Here is a 22024-nt window from a genome sequence, read left to right on the forward strand (position 1 = left end):
AAAACCATCTCATATAGGTGTTGTCCAGCAAGATGACACAGACAAGGCAGCTAAATCTGCATGTGATAAGCCTGAAGTTGAGTGGTATATGTTCATTGAGTGGTATATGTTCATATAGGGATTCCAATCTCTGTTGGAAAAGCCGCAATATTTCAGGAAATTAGGTATAACAGAGGAGTAGTCGCTGATACTCAAAGATCAGAGAAGCACGAGTATAAAGAGCTATGACATGTTTAGAACCGAGAATTATATGTACTGGCAGCATAAAACATTCACTAGACAGTGTGGTATTGTAGTTGCCGGAATTAGGCTGGGATATCGATATCTATGGCAGGTGGCTGCAGGTAATGAATCCTCCCAATGGTGAACATTCCAATTGTAAGCTATGTGAACAAGAGCTGGGACATACTCTCCAACACTATATCTGTGATTGTCCCGTTACGAGTGACCAAAGCAAATGGTATGAAGTACTTTGAGCTCTGAAATTACTTCATGCACTCAGGAATATTTGGAAGATAGTCTTGTGCTGTACTCAAGAGTTTGCTAGTGGAGGCTAGTAGATCAATCTTACATTTTATGTTCTCTCCTGAGTCCATGTATGACTAACTATCCTGTGAGATGGGGGGGGGGGGGTGGATTATATAAACTAATAATTCATAATTATAATAAAAGTAGCATCATGGCGAGTTTTTTTTATCTACACTGTAATTTTCATATAGAATAGGCTAGCAGCACATTGCTGTCTATACGTAAAGTTGTTAATAAAGACAAAAATAGCATTATTATTTAAGGCTTTAGTATTTAGTGAGTAGGCTTTATTATTTCATTAAATTTCAGTATAATTATGTATTTACCTGAAGGCCACTCACACTGTACTAGAGGATTAGCTAGTAATACGCAATACATTTTAGCTGTATATCAGGAAAATATAAATATTTTTAGATGTTTTCATTTTTGTGTATTTTTGGTTTTTGGTGTAAAACTGAAAATGAAGTTGGCAGCCCTGTATAGGCATCACCGACGGCCCGTCAGTGTGTCACTGGCCAGTGAGGAGGACGGACGTGCGCGCGCGCCGCCTTGGGTAAGCTTATAACTGTATGGCGGACTTTGGAGGGGGGGGGGGTATGATTCACTTTGTTTTCTGTGGGAGGGCAGTGTAATTAGGCCTAGTACTGTGGGAGGGCAGTGTAATTAGGCCTAGTACTGTGGGAGGGCAGTGTAATTAGGCCTAGTACTGTGGGAGGGCAGTGTAATTAGGCCTAGTACTGTGGGAGGGCAGTGTAATTAGGCCTAGTACTGTGGGAGGGCAGTGTAATTAGGCCTAGTACTGTGGGAGGGCAGTGTAATTAGGCCTAGTACTGTGGGAGGGCAGTGTAATTAGGCCTAGTACTGTGGGAGGGCAGTGTAATTAGGCCTAGTACTGTGGGAGGGCAGTGTAATTAGGCCTAGTACTGTGGGAGGGCAGTGTAATTAGGCCTAGTACTGTGGGAGGGCAGTGTAATTAGGCCTAGTACTGTGGGAGGGCAGTGTAATTAGGCCTAGTACTGTGGGAGGGCAGTGTAATTAGGCCTAGTACTGTGGGAGGGCAGTGTAATTAGGCCTAGTACTGTGGGAGGGCAGTGTAATTAGGCCTAGTACTGTGGGAGGGCAGTGTAATTAGGCCTAGTACTGTGGGAGGGCAGTGTAATTAGGCCTAGTACTGTGGGAGGGCAGTGTAATTAGGCCTAGTACTGTGGGAGGGCAGTGTAATTAGGCCTAGTACTGTGGGAGGGCAGTGTAATTAGGCCTAGTACTGTGGGAGGGCAGTGTAATTAGGCCTAGTACTGTGGGAGGGCAGTGTAATTAGGCCTAGTACTGTGGGAGGGCAGTGTAATTAGGCCTAGTACTGTGGGAGGGCAGTGTAATTAGGCCTAGTACTGTGGGAGGGCAGTGTAATTAGGCCTAGTACTGTGGGAGGGCAGTGTAATTAGGCCTAGTACTGTGGGAGGGCAGTGTAATTAGGCCTAGTACTGTGGGAGGGCAGTGTAATTAGGCCTAGTACTGTGGGAGGGCAGTGTAATTAGGCCTAGTACTGTGGGAGGGCAGTGTAATTAGGCCTAGTACTGTGGGAAGGCAGTGTAATTAGGCCTAGTACTGTGGGAGGGCAGTGTAATTAGGCCTAGTACTGTGGGAGGGCAGTGTAATTAGGCCTAGTACTGTGGGAAGGCAGTGTGATTAGGCCTAGTACTGTGGGAGGGCAGTGTAATTAGGCCTAGTACTGTGCGTTGTGAATGTGATTTGGCCTAGTTTTGTGCTCACATAGTTGTGCTTGCGGGGGTTGAGCTTTGGCTCTTTGGTCCCGCCTCTCAACCGTCAATCAACTGGTGTACAGGTTCCTGAGCCTACTGGGCTCTGTCTTATCTACACTTGAAGCTGTGTATGGAGTCAGCCTCCACCACATCACTGCCTAATGCATTCCATTTACTATTTACCGACCCTGAAAGAATTCTTTCTAATGCCCGTGGCTCATTTGGGTACTCGGTCTCCACCTGAGTTTTAAATGTCCCCTTGTTCGCGTACCACCCGTGTTAAACAGTTTATCTACCCCTGTTAATTCCTCGGAGAATCTTGTAGGTAGTGATCATGTCTGCCCTTACTCTTCTGACTTCCAGTGTCGTGAGGTGCATCTCACGCAGCCTTTCCTTTCCTCTTATGGGCCTCCTGAATCCACCTGCTTGAGGCTATCTTGAGATGATTATGGGACTTGGCGTCTCCGCTGCCCCGGTCCTCAACCAGGCCTCCATTTTGTTACTCACCCCCAGGAGGAAGCCCTTAGCAGCTGTCTAACTCCCAGGTACCTATTTACTGTTAGGTGAACAGGACATTAGGGCGAAAGAAATTCTACCCAATTTTTTCCGCCTCCACAGGGAATCGAACCAGAAACCTTAGGACTATGAATCCAATACGCTGTCCACTCAGCTCTCAGGCTCCCTCAGGCAACCATCTTTGGTTGCAATGAATGAATCCCTCACTCCAACAAATTGGGGTTGGGCTCATATAGTTTGTTGAATCGAGGTTGCACTGTGTAGAAAGAAAGGATTCTAATATTTATTCACTCACAGCATCCGTCAACCTTAGAATCTTAGATTCTTATTTGATGCAATGTATAATCACCGCGGGTACAAGCTTTCCAAAAGACCTCGTTTCCACCGGTCAAGTACTTGTCTTCCATCTGTGAACACGCCGCCACCTCCCATTGCAGAGGAGAAGATTGGTGAAACCTTATGTTTGGAGTGTTTCCGATTTTACGCTCCTACAAAGGATCAAGTATGTGAACTACAGTGTAAGAATTGCACAAACACATTTCCTGGACATTATGACAAGAAATGTTCCAAGTGTCTGAATACTTATTGTGACAATGGTGAGTAATATCATCACTGCAATATCATATCGGTGCAAATTTCTATATCCCTGTGCAATTTTGATTTATGATGTAGAAATTTGCATAGTAAGTTCTTCTCAATATTTGCTAATACAGTATATTTATAGGAAATATTCTTTATTTACAGTTAATTCCCCAAGCCACTGTCCGTATTGTCAGTCTAGCCTATCTCGTGCGAACAGTGCAATCCAGGGACCTTGGCGATGGAGGACCTTAACATACAGACGTAAGTCTCATTTGGTAGTATTACCGGTAGTGCTCAAACCACTACTCTTATTATTTCATCTTTCTGTACAATATTATTGAATGATAAGATTCGTCAACTTGTTATGTACGTATCCTTTACTGGAATACCTGAAGCATCCCTGAAGAATACCTGAAAAGGATTTTTGGGAGTTATTCTACTCCCCGAGCCTGGCTCGACTCTGAGCTAAAGCGGGCGTGTCCACCACCCGCCATTCGTAAAGTCAATATTGACTTATAAACTACGTGCATAGGTGATATACTAAACATAATAGATACCCTTAAAATGATTCATAGAAAACACCATCCTTACCTAACCTTGTTAGTATCTTAAGATAAGTATCTTATTGCTTCGTAATTACAATTATTACTTAACCTATACCTATTATAGGTTAGGTAATAATTGTAATTACGAAGCAATAAGATGCTTATCTTAACATACTAAGTAGGTTAGGTAAGGTCGGTGTTTTCTATGAATCTTTTTAAGGGTATCTATTATGTTAAGTATGTCACCTATGCACATATTTAATAAGTCAATATTGACTTATTAAATTTGCGAGAACGGGTTGCCGCCATACACCCTCTTGGTCCCCTAACCTCACAAGTAAATATTTTACTGGCTTCCATATATCACTGTTACCTTAGTGTACGATTACACCTGAATACATTTTTGTTTAGTGTACGATGACAGTTTCGTCGGAAAGTTTCTGGTGATCGACTTTCGCGCTAGAGTACGAGGGGCTTGTTCAGTATCCACTACATACTGAATTAGCTACCTATATGGGGCTAAACCTGAGTCGTTAAATCTGGGGCTCCCCTAAATTTGGAGGTTCTAAAATGTTAACTTTTTAGTCATATTTGGGAGGGCAATAGGATGGATGGATGGGTGGGTAGACAGACGTGACTTGTGACAGGACGGAACGTGACGGGTCGGGACGTGACGTCACGTAATTGGACCTGACAGCTGTCTGAGTCTGTCGAATGGGGAGGGGTGGGGGAGGGGAGACATATTAGCAAAAAAATTTGTCCAAATTTATATTAAAACACAGAAGTTAGAGAATCTTTCATAAACAGCAACACTGTAGACTTATGTAAGGGTGAGGAGGACAAGTGGGTGGTGGGCAGATGGATGAGAAGTAGGACGGGAGCAAAGTGGGTGGATGGGCAGGCAGTAGCGAGATGGCTGGCAGGGTGGACATAGTGGGTCGGCAGATGGGTAATTTGAGCATGAAAGCAGCAGAACGTGTGGGTGGGCTGGTAGCAGGGCAGATATTGGATTAAGGTGGTCGGTGGATGGGCAGGCAGCAGCAGATCAGGTGGGTAGCTGGACGGGCAGCAGAATGGAATGGGTGACTGCAGTGGGCGAATACAAGAAGCAAAGACATTTCAAGCTAGGACTAACACAAGAGCTGGTCACACCTGGTTCCTCTCTAAGCTCCCCCACCACCATCACCACACCGGACCCTCAAAGCTGTGTCCCTCCCAGATGTGTCAGGACGGAATTAATAATTCTGTATTAATACAGTATGGGCTTCCTTCCTGCAAGCCGGTGGCCCAGGAGGCAGACTGGCAAAGTGCCTGGCATTAAACTTGCATTGTTTACTAACTGTGCCTAATTGACACTAATGCTTGACTCTCAATTAGGCATTCAGTCACAACTGTCAACAAGTTGACTGAATGCTTGACTAATGGTAAATGCCTGACTTGTTGCTACCACCACAGCTGTTGATTGCTTGACTGCCTTTGGTTATGACAGCCTGTAACTGGTCTTGATAGTGACATGTGACTAGACTGTCTGCGACCAGTTGTGCAACTAACTTTATATGCCTGACAGGCTGTTACTAGTTTCTGATTGGCTGCTACATAAGAGGAAATGAAATTTGTGAAGGGAAAAACTGGAACGAGTGATGCAGATATGAAAGCCTTTATGGCAAGCGGGGGATGGTTTGATGATATAATGGGAGGAGGATGTCGCTTCCAAACACTCCCACCTCTCCTCTCACCCCTCCATCCCCTACCCCACCCCTGTCCTCATCCCCTCTTCCATATACCAACAAAGAGTCCTCAGTAAGAGTATATAGTGCAGTTAATTGTTCATTTATTTTATTTAAAGTTTATATTTATTTCTTATTGTTTTGTGTATGAAAAAAATTGTAGTATTCTGCATAAAATATATTAAGTTGATATTTTTGGGTGTGTGCAATGAATTAATTAATTAAAAGTTGCATTATTTCTTGTTGGAAAATTTCATTTGGTGTACGAATATTGGGAGTTTTACTCCCCAACCCTGGCACGGGGCCAGATTTGACTTGAGAGCTTGGTCCAACAGGCTGTTGCTTGGAGCAGTACGCAGCATCATATATCCACCACATCCCGGTTGGTCTGGCACTTCTTGAAGAAAACTATCTAGCTTTCTCTCGATGTCCACAGTTGTTCCGGCAATATTTCTTGTACTCGCTGGGAGAGTGTTGAACAACCGCGGACCTCTGCACAGTGTTCTCTGATTGTGCCTATGGCACCCTGCTCTTCACTGGTTCTATTCTGCATATTCTTTCATATCGTTCACTCAAGTATGTTATTTTTACTGTGTAGATTTGGGACTTAGCCATCTAATGTTTTCCATGTGTATATTATTTGATATCTCCTTTCTAGTGAGTGTATGTTGAGAGTTTTGAGACGATCCCAATAATATTGGTGCTTTATTGTTTATGTATGCCGTATATGTTCTTTGTATTCCCTCTATCTCGGCAGTCTCTCCTGCTTTGAAGGAGGGAAGTGAGTATCGAGCAGTACCCAAGACAGGACAGCAGAAGTAGCTTGTAATTTTTCAATGTCTTCAGGAGAGGTAATTTTTATGCTGATTTTTGTCTCTGCAAAGGGTGATACAAAACTGTGACTTGGATGTTTGCCTATATCTGATATGAAAATAAATGAAAAGCAGTGGTGCAAGGACTGTACCCTGAGCTTCAGAGCTTTTAACTGTGCTTGGACTAGATTTCATTTGGTTGAGATTGTTACTGTGTTCTATTCGACAGAAAATTGAATATCCACTGTTCCTACTTTACCTGTTATTCCCATTTACCTCGTTTTGTGTGCTATCGCATTTATCAAATGCCTTTGCAAAGTCCGTGTATACCACCAAATCTGCATTCTGTTTTTTCTTCTAATGCCTCGGTGATTTTTGTCGTAGTGGTCAAGTAGCTGTGAAGGGCACGATCACCGAGAGGGCACGCATTTTCTGGAACGTATAAAATTCGTATACAGAGGTTCCATTGTACGTCATTTATTATTATTAATGTGATTTCATTGTGCATTATTATTCATTATTTATTATTTATTATTTATTAATTTATTTAAAATTCTACACGAAAGATTTGAAGTTCATCATGCCCTAACCTCATGCAAAGTTTTTTTTTATTCTATAATACTCAATTTACCATTTAGGATTTATTGTCATCAGCGGTGTCTCTTTACTACTGTATTTGCAGTACATATTTTATCTATATCAAGATGTGTATTCTTCCTCGATATATTTTGCTTACACCCATAATTATTGATTTTTTAGGGGTAAAATATGACATTATTTTTTCTAGATACTCAACCAGAATGTATTGATATTGCTGATAGTGACGAGGATGAAGATTTCAAAATACAAAGAGTTGGGAGAGGAAAACGCGTAGTTATTTCGAGCGACGAAGAAGACTCTCAAGAGAGCGACACACCTGCTGAGGACTTTCCCACACCACACGGGAGCATCTTCCCTGCCACACTTGCCAGCCTGCCCGCCACACCTGAGCGGGAACCTGCCGGCCTGCCCGTCACACCTGAGCGGGAACCTGCCGGCCTGCCCGCTACACTCTTGTCTGCTTCACCTGACCAGCCGGCCTCCCCACCACCACAGGTACCTCAACTTGCCTTCTCATCCGGTTCAACCTTAGGTGTTCGATATCCAAAATTTTAACGGGGCATTCACCCGTTTCTCGTTCTCAACCCAACAGCATGTTGACACCATTCCTGGGCAGTATTTCAGGTTGTATTACCATTTCTTTATTGATCATATTAACATGCAATTCACTCCTAATCATCCATCTCTACTAATTTGCATGGATCTAACCCTGATCTTACAAAATCCTAATGAGGGGACCTGAGTGTAATTACCTAAGTGTAGTTACAGGAGGAGAGCTATGCTGCTCGTAGTGTCCCGTCTTCCCAGCACTTTGTCATATAATGCTTTGAAATTACAGACGGTTTTGGCCTCCACCGCCTTCTCACCTAACTTGTTCCAGCCGTCTACCACTCTGTGAAAGTGAATTTTCTTATTTCTTCAGCAGCTTTGTTTAGTTAGTTTAAGGGGGCATATCGAAAAATATCGTTATAAATTAAAATTGTTCAATTTGCTTATAAATTTTTTTATGGAATGGTTATAGAAAGGGCTGCAACTGGTCCAAGTTTCACCATCACACCCTAAACAGAAAAGGAGAAAAAAAATACACAACGTATTATGCAACGAATGTTCAACATTCTCAAATAATCTCAGGGAACACATGTGTCAACTAAAATGTCTACTATGTGCTGTAGAAGCACAAACTCTTGTAATAATTGTAATATGTATGTTCAATATATTTATATTTAAATTTTTTTTTTTCTTTTTATTTTTTTTTATTTTTTTTTTGGACAATTTTTTTTCTCCTTTGTTATCAAGGGATTTGCATGAAACTTGCACACCTTGCTCAATGGATGCCTATCTGCAAGGGTGCCAATTATGAATGAAATCTGTCGAAGTCAAGCTCAGCTACAGGTGGCCGAACTTGGATCTTTATTTTACTCCGGAAAGTAATTTACACCTTCAAATTACTTCAGAGCTTTCATTTATTAATCAATTTACATGCAAATTACACCTTATATGTAGCGTTTGTGCTTCTACAGACTCTAGTAGACATTTTAGTCCAAAGTCTATTTGTTGATTTTATAAAAATTTATAAATATCATATATTGCATATTTTTTTAGTAGGGTAACTTTGAAAAATTATATTATTGCACTGAACACTTTTTTGATAAAACTGATCACTACAATCCTTTATTATGTGCTTAATTTAATATCTGAGTGTTATAGAAATGATTTTAGTTGACACATGTGTTCCCTGAAACTATTTGCAAATTCGTTGCATAATTCGTTGTTTATTTTTTTCTCCTTTTCTGTTTAGGGTGTGATGATGAAACTTGGACCAGCTGCAGCCCTTTCTATAACCATTTCATAAAAAAAATTATAAGCAAATTGAACCACTTTTAATTTTACACCGATATGCCCCCTTAAATCTATGACCCTTTGTTCTTGAAGTTCCAGCTCTCTGGAATTCTTCCCTATCAATTTTATAGATTCCTGTTAATATTTTGTATGTAGTGATCATATCGCCTCTTTATTTCTTTTATCTGCTAGTTTTGGCATATTTATTTCCTCTAACCTCTCCATATAGCTCCTCTCCTTCAGTTTTGGGAGCCACTTAGTGGCATGTCTTTGCACCTTTTCCAGTTTGTTGATGTAATTACCCAAGTGTAATTACCTAAGTGTAGTTACAGGATGAGAGCTACGCTCGTGGTGTCCCGTCTTCCCAGCACTCTTTGTCATATAACGCTTTGAAACTACTGACGGTCTTGGCCTCCACCACCTTCTCCCCTAACTTGTTCCAACCGTCTACCACTCTATTTGCGAAGGTGAATTTTCTTATATTTCTTCGGCATCTGTGTTTAGCTAGTTTAAATCTATGACCTCTTGTTCTTGAAGTGCCAGGTCTCAGGAAATCTTCCCTGTCGATTTTATCAATTCCTGTTACTATTTTGTACGTAGTGATCATATCACCTCTTTTTCTTCTGTCTTCTAGTTTTGGCATGTTTAATGCTTCTAACCTCTCCTCGTAGCTCTTGCCCTTCAGTTCTGGGAGCCACTTAGTAGCATGGCTTTGCACCTTTTCCAGTTTGTTGATGTGCTTCTTAAGATATGGGCACCACACAACAGCTGCATATTCTAGCTTTGGCCTAACAAAAGTCATGAACAATTTCTTTAGTATATCGCCATCCATGTATTTAAATGCAATTCTGAAGTTAGAAAGCATAGCATAGGCTCCTTGCACAATATTCTTTATGTGGTCCTCAGGTGATAGTTTTCTATCTAGAACCACCCCTAGATCTCTTTCTTTATCAGAATTCTTTAAAGATTTCTCACATAATATATAGGTTGTGTGCGGTCTATGTTCTCCTATTCCACATTCCATAACATGACATTTATTAACATTAAATTCCATTTGCCAATTGGTGCTCCATATACTTATTTTGTCCAGGTCTTCTTGAAGGGCATGACAATCATCTAAATTTCTTATCCTTCGTATTATCTTAGCATCATCAGCAAACATGATCATATAATTCTGTATACCAACTGGTAGATCATTTATGTAGACAATAAACATCACTGGTGCAAGAACTGAACCCTGTGGTACTCCACTTGTGACATTTCTCCATTCCGATACATTGCCTCCGATTACTGCCCTCATTTTTCTATCAGTCAGAAAAATTTTCATCCATGATAGCTTATCTGTCACCCCTCCAATATTTTCCAGTTTCCAGAACAACCTCTTATGTGGAACTCTGTCGAAAGCCTTTTTTAGGTCCAGATAGATGCAGTCAACCCAACCATCTCTTTCCTGTAATATCTCTGTGGCTCGATCATAGAAACTGAGTAAATTCGATACACAGGATCTTCCAGATCGAAAACTATACTGTCTGTCTGATATTATATCATTTCTCTCCAGGTGTTCTACCCATTTAGTTTTGATTAGTTTTTCCAGTACTTTCACTATTACACTTGTCAATTTAAACGATTCTTCGCGGCAGGGGATCGTATTCCAGGAACCATAGGATTAAGGACTTGCCCGAAACGCTACGCGTACTAGTGGCTGTACAAGAATGTAACAACTCTTGTATATATCTCAAAAAAAAACAAAAAAAAAACAAAAAACAAAAAAAAACAAAAAAAAAATGATACAGGTCTATAATTGAGGGGGTCTTCCCTGCTGCCACTTTTGTAGATTGGAACTATGTTAGCCTGATGTGAAATGAAATGATGAAATGAAATGAAATACGGATGATGTGTGCACCTAGTTGTGCTTGCGGGGGTTGAACTCTGCTCTTTCGGCCCGCCTCTCAACCGTCAATCAACAGGTGTACAGGTTCCTGAGCCTATTGGGCTCTATCATATCTACACTTGAAACTGTGTATGGAGTCAAGCCTCCACCACATCACTGCCTAATGCATTCCATTTGTCAACCACTCTGACATTAAAAAAAGCTCTTTCTAATATCTCTGTGGCTCATTTGGTCACTCAGTTTCCACCTGTGTCCGCTAGTGCGTGTGCCCCTTGTGTTAAATAGCCTGTCTTTATCTACCCTGTCGATTCCCTTGAGAATCTTGAATGTGGTGATCATGTCCCCCCTAACTCTTCTGTCTTCCTACAGAAGTGGTGTCATTGGTGAGGGTTGGAGTCAGGGGTGGGGGGGGCAAGTGGTGGGCTAAATACTTTGATCTCAATATCTAGATTCTACAAATGACGGTTTCTTCCTCCATAAACACTTAGTTGATTCAGTAGATACGTCTGTTACTTTTAACCTCACCCGTCTTGGTACACGTGTCGTCGCTGCTGCTCCTAAAGATGCAGCTACCCGCTTAGCCACATTGTCCTGCATTGGGGAGACCCTTGTTCGGGTCTCCAAAAACGCTCGATTAAATGCCAGTGTTGGCACTGTTTTCTTCCCGCACCATGTTGCAACTGGTGTTAGGGACCTAAAAAAAACTGCCATGAGGATATTAAGCATATCCTCGAAACCCAAGGCCATCCTGTCCTCCAGGTGGACACGTTCACTCGACCCCCTCGTGGTCGTCGCCGTCAGGCTCTGAGTTGTGAAAATCACCTCTGATAGTAGGACCCTTCCGCCCTCTATAATTCTTGCTGGTGCCAGGTGCTCCGTTCAGTACAATCCCTCTCCTAGGCTTTGCAATAAGTGCTGGAAGTTCGGGCATGGTTCCCTCAAATGCACAAGTACTGTATATCTATGCCCCATGTGTGGGGACGATAATCACTCCTAAGTTCGAGTGCACTTCTCCCCAGGCTCGCTGCCTCAATTGCAGTGAGGCCCACCCCTACCTTCTCCCGCACGTGTATACACTACACACTTGAGGAAGCCGTCCTAAATTTGAAACACCAGGATCGTTTGTCTTTTCGTGAAGCGAGACACCAAGTCCGCCGTCTCAACCTTTTCACTGGCTTATCTTATGCTTGTGTGCTGCGTTCTAGCTCTCCACGTCTTTCCCACCTTACTCAATCTCACAACCGTTTCCAGATCTTAGTCCTGGACACGCCTAGCACCGCCTCCCTTGTTCCTTTACGTTCTGTTCCAAAGGATCCTCCCTCCTGGTTCTCCATCTGGAGTTTTCACCCTTCCTACACAGGCTGCCATGTCTCCTGTGTCTTCTTTCCCTTCTCCCCCGATCCTTCTTCCCAACCCTCCCCCCCCCAGTCTCTTGGCCCTCCACGCCATCTGTCTGTCCAGGCTGTTGTCCATCATCCTCCCAGCAATCTACAGGTTGCTCGCTCCCTTTCTTCTTCTGTTGAGACCATTGAGTCTGTTGCCCAGTACGTTGTTGCTGGAATACCTATCTCTTTGAGTCAGAAACGTAAGCCTGGCTCCTCTCATTCCTCCTCCCCAGCAGGTAAGAAGGCATCGCTTTTTTCCTCGACCCCCACCTCTGAATTTATTGCTACGGTCCCTCCCATTTTGGTGGTCGAGCCCCCTGTCCCAGCTATGGAGATTTCTTTATCAACCGATTCCTCTCGGTTGCTGCCCTAGCTGAGGTGCGCTCCCCGGTTTCTGCCCTCCCCCTCCTCCAGACCCCATCTGTTCGCCTTTGGTCTGTCCTGCTCCCTTCACGCCATCCTTACTAAGTTTATCCATGCCCCCTATCCTCTGATTTTGCTGACCCTGGTTCTGATCCTGAGCTTATTTAATTTGCTGTGTTCTTGTTTACCTTCGTTTCTTCATTGTTCTCTGTTGCTCTCTCTTCTCTTTTTGACAATGTTTATTCTTCAATGGAATATTCGTGGATTTTATGCCAACTTCCATGAACTCCAATTTCTGTTTACACAATTTTTACCACTTGTGTGCGTCTCCACGAGCCGATGCTTGGTGCTCGTCCTGGTCACTTTCGTGGTTATTCCTTTCTCTTCCCCCCCTCCCCCCAGCAAAAGCTGGGGCCCATAACTCTACTGCTCTTTTGATTCGTACTGATATTCCTTCGTCCCCCTACTTTTTCAATCGCCTATCCATTGTTCTGCAGCTTGTGTCTTTGTGAGTAAATGGTATATGGTCTGTTCCATTTATCTCCCCCCAAATGTCCCGCTTTCTCTTCCTGATCTTGAGCACCTACTGGACTCCTTGCCAGAACCTGGGTTCCTGTTAGGTGATTTCAACTGTTAACAAACCCTCTGGGGTGATGTTCTGACAAACACCCAAGGCTGCCTTCTCGAATTGTTCGTCCTCTCTTCTTCCCTGTCTCTTCTGAATTCTGGTGAACCCACTTATGTGGACTCTTGAACTCACACCCTTTCCTGTCTTGATTTTTCTCTCTGCTCGTTATGTCTTTACTTCGATTTCATGTGGCGGGATCTTGATGACCACCATAAGTGACCATTTCCCCATCCTTGTTACCTTTTTCCACTTTTCACCCTCCCCTCTCCTACCCTAGGTTGCAGTTTGCCAAGGCTGACTGGAACCTATTCACCTCCGTGCTACTCTCTCCGACCTCTCCCTCGCGCCCTCCTCCTTTTTCATGACACCGTCTTCAACGCTGCCCTCCGCTCTATTCCTCGCTCTACCTCCCGGAGCATGCGGAAGTGCGTTCCCTGGTGGAATGCGGACTGTGCTTGGGCTGTTCGCTGTAAGTGTGCAGCCTGGAAGAAACAGACTCCGGCAGACGGCTGATTCTTTTATTTTGTTTCGGAAGGCAAGTGCGGTGGACTGTAGGACCATCCGTACAGCTAAACATGAGAGTTGGAAATCTAATGTTTCCACCATTACATCTGATACTCCTCTGCCACAGATCTGGTAGAAAATCCGCAAGATAGCGGGGTAAGTTTGTTCCAAATGTCTCGCCAGTCCTTCACCTCCGTGGTACTCTTGTGGCGGACCCAGTGATGGTCTCGACCGAACTGGGTTCCCACTTTTCGACTGTTAGCTCTTGTTTCTCATCTCCCTCAATAATTCCTTCGTAAGCCCATTCTTGAATCTCATCCCTTAGATTTCTCCACTCATCTCCGACTTCCCTATACCGATCCCTTATCTCTTTCTTTTCTTTTTTTCTTTTTTTTTTTTGAGATATATACAAGAGTTGTTACATTCTTGTACAGCCACTAGTACGCGTAGCGTTTCGGGCAGGTCCCTGGAATACGATCCCCTGCCGTAAAGAATCATTTTTTCATCCAAGTACACATTTTACTGTTGCGTTAAACAGAGGCTACAGTTAAGGAATTGCGCCCAGTAAATCCTCCCAGGATACGAACCCATGACATAGCGCTCGCGGAACGCTAGGCGAGTGTCTTACTACTACACCACGGAGACTGAACTTCAGTCTGCCCTGGCCCTCTGTGGTTCTACAACAGTGGCTTCAGATGATATTCATTATGAGATGCTTCGCCATCTCCCTCCATGCACATCTCTGTATTTACTGAATCTGTATAACCGGGTCTGGGAGTCGTCGTCAGTCCCTGAGGACTGGCTCAATACCGTTGTACTCCCTATTCGGAAACCAGGGTCTCTCGGGACATCCCCTAAGGACTTCGTCCTATTGCCCTCATGAGTTCCTCTATTGTTTATAAATAAAATGGTATATATTTTGTATTAAAAAGTAAATGTTGCTTTGCTTGAGCCAATAGGTCTAATGCAGTTTTTTTTTATGTTCTTGTGCCTTTTTGGGGGGAAATGTTAAAGTATAATATTTTTTCCCCCAATTAGAAACCACTGCATATTGAATGTACTGTACATTGTAGCTGTATAATACAATATAGTTACAATCTATTTTTATGAACTCTGAATGCTACTAGTAAATATTTTTGTCTACTAAATTTTTTTTTTTATATAGGGCATAATGGACAACAGAAGGTTTTCATCAAAACCAAGTCCGGTGGACTCTAATGCAGCCTTGATGTCTGGAAGAGATCCCAGACTGGCGGCACACTCATATCTTGGGGAGTCAGTGTTGCTGCAACAGACGAGAGGACAACTGCAAGACGAGTCTGTAAGTGATGCGGGTAGAGACGCGGGCAGACACAGACACAGACCAAGGGTATAGTGTGTACAATAAACTACCACTCACAGGATGAATATAGGGTGCACAGAAACAGAGGGAATGATATCGATTATCTTGCCAAAGACAGTAAAAAAAGGAAACATGGCCACAAGTAATTAACCTAAGTAGCTACATGTAATGTTAACAATTATTGAACAACACTAACACATTGCGATATAGATGATAAGGCTTACAAAACTATTGTTTCCTCTTTATCATCATTAATCCACTCACTCACTCGCCTCTCACAATGTATAGTATGACAGAAATTGGAAGACATTTTTTCACCTATAGTTATAAACCCGCCTACCTGCCAATGCTGTAAATGCCAGTACATTACTAAAGTTCAAAATCCAGTTGGATTTTTATCTTCAAGAACACTGTGGGGATCGGGGATGGAACTTTTGACAAGTTCCTGACTTCCTGTCCCTGTCGAGGCCACTTAGGAGATAATGACCCTTGGGTAAATTCAGGTAAAAAACACATACAAAACAGACACAATAAAGGAAACCATGGCTGAATGCTATGGTGAATTATCAAAATACCTTCCTTTGATAATTGCTTGCTTACATAAGAAAATATTGAAGTCACATGATGGGGACTTAACCCGCATACCTGGACTCCTTAGGGTTGTTGGCCGAATCCTACAACATGGGCCCAACACTCTTAGATACAAAGTTTTTGTGATTTCATTATGAGTTTATATTATTTTGTTTGCTTCCATGCTCCCCACTCATTCATTGTGTGGCAGTAGAAATATATAATCACTATTATGTATTTTTTATATTGATGGTAATAATAGCTAGAGACATTACAAAAAAATTGACATTAGTATTACAATTTTTTTATTAATGGCAGTGTGACTATTAACTGAGATTGAGGTAGCTGGACTAAGTAATTCAACAAGACTGATAAATGTGACAAAATATTATGAGTTAAATATGAACATAAATGATGATAGCTAAAAGTAATGGCTAATAAAATGTTAAAACAATATATAGTATAGTACCTTTAAGCAGCAGCTAACTATTACAAATTAAGAGAGTCTGGGTAAGGACATTTCAACCCTATGAACTTTGTGCCTTAACAGGGGACTGAAGGAGTGTACCTCCTTTATAACAGCAGGTTTGAAGTAGTATTGATGAACCATGAACCAAGTATTGAATTAAAATTGGTTTACAGGGTAACAATTTCTTAGTTATATTTTCTCACTGCAGATTATGGGCAGTAGGAACATGCATGCAGAAGACCAAATGAATCCCAGGCTGCCCCCTTGCTCATCTCGACGACAGTTGCAAGACAGGTTACAGACCCCGCAGGGGATTTGTCAGCATCCTACAAGTTGCGAGGGTGTAGGCGGAACCTTGTATACATTAGAAAAAAGGCAACATCAACCATTTAGGCATCAGGGTTCAGGGCCACTGCCGTTATCTACTGTTTCTCAGTCTGTTGCCGAGACCCCAAGGAATCTTCATAGTTACAATCAAGGAGCAAGGAGTGTAGTGTCATCTACACACATAGAAAGCAACTCTTCTGACCTTGTTCGTAATTCCCAGAGCAATGATGACTTGAAAACCCATCAGAATGTTCAGCCTAGCATTAGCAGCCAGAATGTTGATTATAGGCATAATTTTTCTGACAAATATTCAGTTGAGAAACTTTTATCATACCACAATAAACATGTATTCAGACATAACTATACAAAAAAATTGGATCGCTCAAAGGTTCCAAATTTCAACAGTTTTATTGAATTCCTAGAGTGTTTGTCCATTGCTGAATTTCCCTCCTCTTGGCAGACTGACAAGTATATTATACCATCCAAATTCAAAGCTTCAGCCTCAGAATCAGATGGGGCTCAGTTACAGTGGACAAGACCTGAGGATACCTCTCAGAACTCTTGTAATCCAGCTGATTGGCCTTCAACTTTTGAGGAAGATAACATACACTACAGAGTTAAACTGCCACTGAATGAGCCACGATATATTCCTCCACCACCCAATATTTTGGAAGAAAGAGCTAAAGGACTGAAGCGGAAAAAGAAATGGGAAGAAGTAAGAGATAAGAATAAAGTGTCTACTACTGTACTTTCTCCTAAATCAAGTAAAAAACTCTTGAACGAAGACACACTTTACTCTTGCAGTGCCAACCAGTCAAAAAGTGTCAAAACAGAACTTAAGGAAGTTGGTGAAGATGTTATAATATCAAATGTACAGTGTCTTCCAGATTCCAAGGAGCTTATATTTGATGAAAGCATCTGCAAGACGGAAACCTTTCTACAAGAAGATGATTCTGCAACAGAGTATGATATAACTAAAATAAAAAATGAATTTTAATTTTTCAGAATATCTAGGAAGTTTATCCATTGCAGATTTTCCCTCTGGGCACATGAATACAGTATGTATATTGTGCCATCCTATGCTAAGCTTCAGCCACAAAATTTTCTTTTGATAATTACTTTAGCTACAGACGGGGCTCGGTTACAGCGGACAAGCCCTGTTACCTCTCGGAATACAGTACTTGTAATCCAGCCAAGTTTTCCTTCAACTTTTGAGGAAGATTCCATACCCTACAGATTTAAACTGCTGCTGAATTGGCCACAATATTTTCCTCCACCACCCAATATTTTGGAAGAAACTACTAAAAGACTGAAGTATGAAATAGCAATGTACTTTATGCAACCGAAGTAAAAAAAAAAAAAAAAAATCTTTACTCTTTATAATTTCTTATTTACTTTACTCTTTAAGTAAATTCTTTCTTTATACTTTACTCAAATAATTTCTCATTACTTTACTATTGCAGTGCCAAAGTCTACTGTTTGCTGAGCTTTCAAAGCGGTAGTCTGTAATGAAGATGTTATAATACCAAATGGACAGTGTCTTTCATATTCCACAGTGGGCCTATCAGATGATGAAAGCATCTGGAAACTTTCTACAAATAACTGTGGGATATGGCTGAATTAAAAGCTCAGAGTAGAATAGTTGTTCAAGTAACCTTGCAATATGTAGCATATACAATGCAGCACTCTTTTATCTTATACAACCTCCCTGGCTTGGTGCCTTCTTTTGATAATTACTTAATTTAATCTTATACAGGACTAAAATTGTTTTGTCCATACTTTCTTTTTCCTAGGCGAATTTTCAAGCCATTTTCATCAGTTTGCAAATTTTGCATGCCTTTTAAGTTATGATATAAATTATTATGCAAAGTCTGAAAAGGATATATATATTTTTATTATTATATAAGGTACTTTTATTTGTTCCACTGGAAATTTAAAATTTCCAGTTTTTTTTTTTAAGAAATTTAAGGGTAGTTTTCAATTATAATTTTAAAGGAAAATGTGTTTTTCTTAACCTGGGAAAATTGAAATTAGCTACTTAACATGAATGATGGTATTTGTGTAGGCAAATAATACTATTGTATTTGTTTCATTGATTTCTGATAAGTACTAAAATTCAGCTTTTCTGGTACAATGTTTTCATGCTAGTTCAGTGGCTAGCCAATTGCCTCTTAAACAATAATTATTTATACACTACATTCTAAGGAAATCCCCTGCTGGTCCTCTTAAGCCATCTTGTTGAGATGGCTTCCCACTATCCAGTCTCATTGGTCATAGGAGCCCTGTTTGGCCTACCATGGATAAGATCCAAAACCTGGCTTTCCCTCACAAAAAGCTGAAGTTTCAAATAACCTATACCAAGAAAGTATCCAAAAAGTAAGTGAATCAATAGACAACTGCATGTTCAAGAAAAGTACAAAAAATGCCAAATGATTTAAATAAAGTTGTTAACTTGAAGCTACACTTGAAATTCCCCTAGAGCACAAGGCTGTCGACAGGTGGTGACCTGGAACTGCCACTTCAGTGACAGGACTGACCAAGATGTTAAACCGGTCTGTCTTAATTACTTACTCGCTGTGAGGTGAGGTGACTTTGTTGTTCTTCCTATTCAGAAACCCAGTGCTCAAGGGATTTTCTCTAAGGATTTTCACCCCACTGCCCCGGCAAGTTGTATTTGCAAACTTTTCATATGTATGGTTGTAATATTTCTGAAGTGGTTCTTAGAACATTAACACCACCTCTCTCCCTCTCAATTTGGGTTTCACAAGGGTTGCAGCACAACTGATGTTTTAGTGGACTTATAGGTATACATTTGTATTGCCTTTGCTGCGAAGAACTCCATTGTTGCAGTTCTTTTGACCTGGAAAAAACTTATGACCCCACCTAGCGATACAATATTTAGTTCCAACTATGCTCTTTGGCCTGTGTGGCAATCTCCCATGCTTCCTTTAAAGCTTCCTTTCTAGTCGTTCGTTTAAAGTGAGATTTGGTACCAGTTTTTCCGACTTCTTTGGACAATATGAAAGTGTTCCTCAAGGCAGTGTTTTGAACACAACTCTTTTTTTTTCCTATTTGCCCTAAATAAGATAAGATGTTTATTCAGGTAAAGGTACATAAATTGAAAATGAGATACAAACATAATGATGGATTTATAGATAGAGCTAGTACATACAATGCCTGAAGCCACTAATACGCAATGTTTCGGCAAAGTTATGGGAAAAAAATTAGACTAAAATTAATACTAATCGAGATCAAAAGCATAAATTGAATTGAAAAAAGGAAGAAAAGAAAAATGAGAATGATGATAATTAAATGATGGATGGAACAGCAGAAGGAATTTTAACTAAATAAACAGAAGATTGCAATTTTCTTTAAGTTTACACTTGATAGATATCAGCAGTTAAACAAGTTGGTCAATAATCAATATTGTTTGAAAATAGGAAAGACATCGGTTGACATTTAGGAGGTAAGGTAGATTACATGGAGTTTATTAGGTTGTGTTTAGTTTTTCTCTTTAACTGGTTTAACTGGTTGAGAGGGTTACAGCCTTTGACATGACTGGGAAGGTCATTCCACATACTGGGTTCCTTGATTTGCAGAGCTTTTCTAGTTTGATTCGTCTCTTGAAATCTCAAATAGGTATTTGTTTCTAGTGTGGTGCCCATGGGTGGTTCTGTTACAACATTCTAGCAAGTGTTTAAGGGTCAGGATTGGCATTACAGTTCAGTTTTATATATATAGAGTACATTTGAGAGGATGTGCAGTGACTGAATATCTAACACATTCAAAGATTTAAGTAGGGAGGGTCAACTGCTGTCTGGGGCCAAAGTTTGTTATTGTTCTAATAGCAGATTTGTGTTGGGTAATTAGAGGACCTAGATGATTTTGGGTAGTAGAACCACAAACACAAATACCATAATTGAGATAAGGATAGATGAGAGAGTAATAGTGTCACCAGGGCAGGGCGAGGTACATAATATCTGATCTTGGAAAGAATGCCAACAGTTTTAGAAACTTTTTTTTGTAATATGTAGAATGTGGCCCTGGAAATTAAGCTTGTTATCGATGAGGACATCAAGGAATTTACCATATATTTTGTTACTAATTTGGATATTGTTAATTCTTAGATCAATTTGATCTGAGGATTTATTACCAAACAAAATAGAGAAGGTTTTGTCAATGTTAGGGTGAGTTTGTTAGCATTTAGCCAAAGATGGACTTTATTTAGTTCAGTATTCACTGTATCATTCAGAGTAAGAGGGTTAGGACTGAAGAAAATGAAGGTTGTCATCAGTAAATAAAATTGATTTGAGGTGTTGAGAGGCACTTGAAAGGTCATTAATGTAGACGAGAAAGAGGAGAGGGCCACGTATACTGCCTTGTGGAACACCAATGTTGATGGGTAGGGTGGGAGAAATGGAATCATTCACAGAAACATACTGGAGCCTGTCACTAAGACTGAAGGTATTGAAGGGAGTGACTTCTGACTCCATGATGATGTAATTTAACCTTTTAGGTATAACTTGTTTTGTTAGCAATGAACAGTGGGTATTATAGAGGCTCAGAGTTTTCTGAAGAAATGTTTGCATTGCTAGGTTGATACTCACTATGTTGCCTAATTCAGTCTTCCAGTTGATATTAGCAGCAGCAGCAATAAAGTTGCTTATAGAGGTTACACTGTGCAGCCTAAAGCTTATCTTCATTGTATCTAGAGGTGGTTTATTAATATTGGTTAGAAGAAATGTGGGGTAATGATGTGGTCCTATCAGTGATTATACCTGAAGTGGAGAGGTTATGTTAGTCCAAATGTGGTCAAGAGTAGAGGCAGTTGTATCAGTAATTCTAGTAGGTTTAATGATTGAGGGTATGAGCAAGCATTAATTCATACAGTTGAGGAACTAGCAACTCAATAGTTATCAGGCATAAACGGTCTTCCTCTCTTCAGTCTAGTATTTTTTTTGCCCTCTATGATGATCTCATTCCCTGCTGTTGGGGTGATAACTACCATTTCCTCCAATGACAGCTTTAACTTGCGATTGATACCATGTCATCCTGGCCCCGCCGATCATGGCTTCAAGACTTGTGCTGATCTTAGACTCTCGCTTGTCTTGTTCACCTCATATATCTTACCTGTCAAGTCGAATGCTCTAAGTCCCTTACTTTAAAGTCTTGTCCCAATTTTCCTGGAGGGCTGACAGAATGCACACTCCTCTCTTATGATGTTTAAACTTGATTTTGTCTGTCCCGCCTACTCTTCTGACTTTTCGTCATCTTTATGCGCTGCATAATACGTACTAGGTAATGCCTCAGCTCTGGCGCCTTTCGTTCATCCTCAATCCTGAGCCTGTATGCTGAAACCGGAGTTCCATCTCTATAGGATCATCATGATCAATACGGCCTTCACTACAGTACTTTGTGCGGCCCCTGCAACATCCTCACTCTCGCTTAGGCCAGTTTCGACTTACCCCTCATGTGGGCCCCTCCCTCTTCTCTTTCACCACTTTTCTTTTTCTGTGTAGATGTCTCACTTGCAAGATTCACTCTTGGTTCATGTTAGCAATATCTCTCCTTGTAATTACCTAAGTATAACTACAGGATGTATGTAACTACAGAGTTACACAAAGCACATTACTAAA

General features: G+C 41.1%; 1 protein-coding gene across 1 annotated transcript; it reads left to right on the top strand.

Moving 5' to 3' along the window:
- The first annotated feature begins 2927 nt into the window (after positions 1 to 2927).
- On the top strand, positions 2928 to 18294 carry LOC123765749 (uncharacterized). The gene is made up of 5 exons (XM_045754473.2): positions 2928 to 3400; positions 3549 to 3647; positions 7258 to 7565; positions 14846 to 15001; positions 16270 to 18294. Exons 1-5 carry the CDS (start codon positions 3142 to 3144, stop codon positions 17383 to 17385), a joined length of 1938 nt encoding a protein of 645 aa, XP_045610429.2. The 5' UTR covers positions 2928 to 3141; the 3' UTR covers positions 17386 to 18294.
- The last annotated feature ends 3730 nt before the right edge of the window (positions 18295 to 22024 follow it).

The sequence above is a fragment of the Procambarus clarkii genome, chromosome 37 (assembly GCF_040958095.1).
Source record: "Procambarus clarkii isolate CNS0578487 chromosome 37, FALCON_Pclarkii_2.0, whole genome shotgun sequence".
In the NCBI taxonomy this organism is placed as follows: Eukaryota; Metazoa; Arthropoda; class Malacostraca; order Decapoda; family Cambaridae; genus Procambarus; species Procambarus clarkii.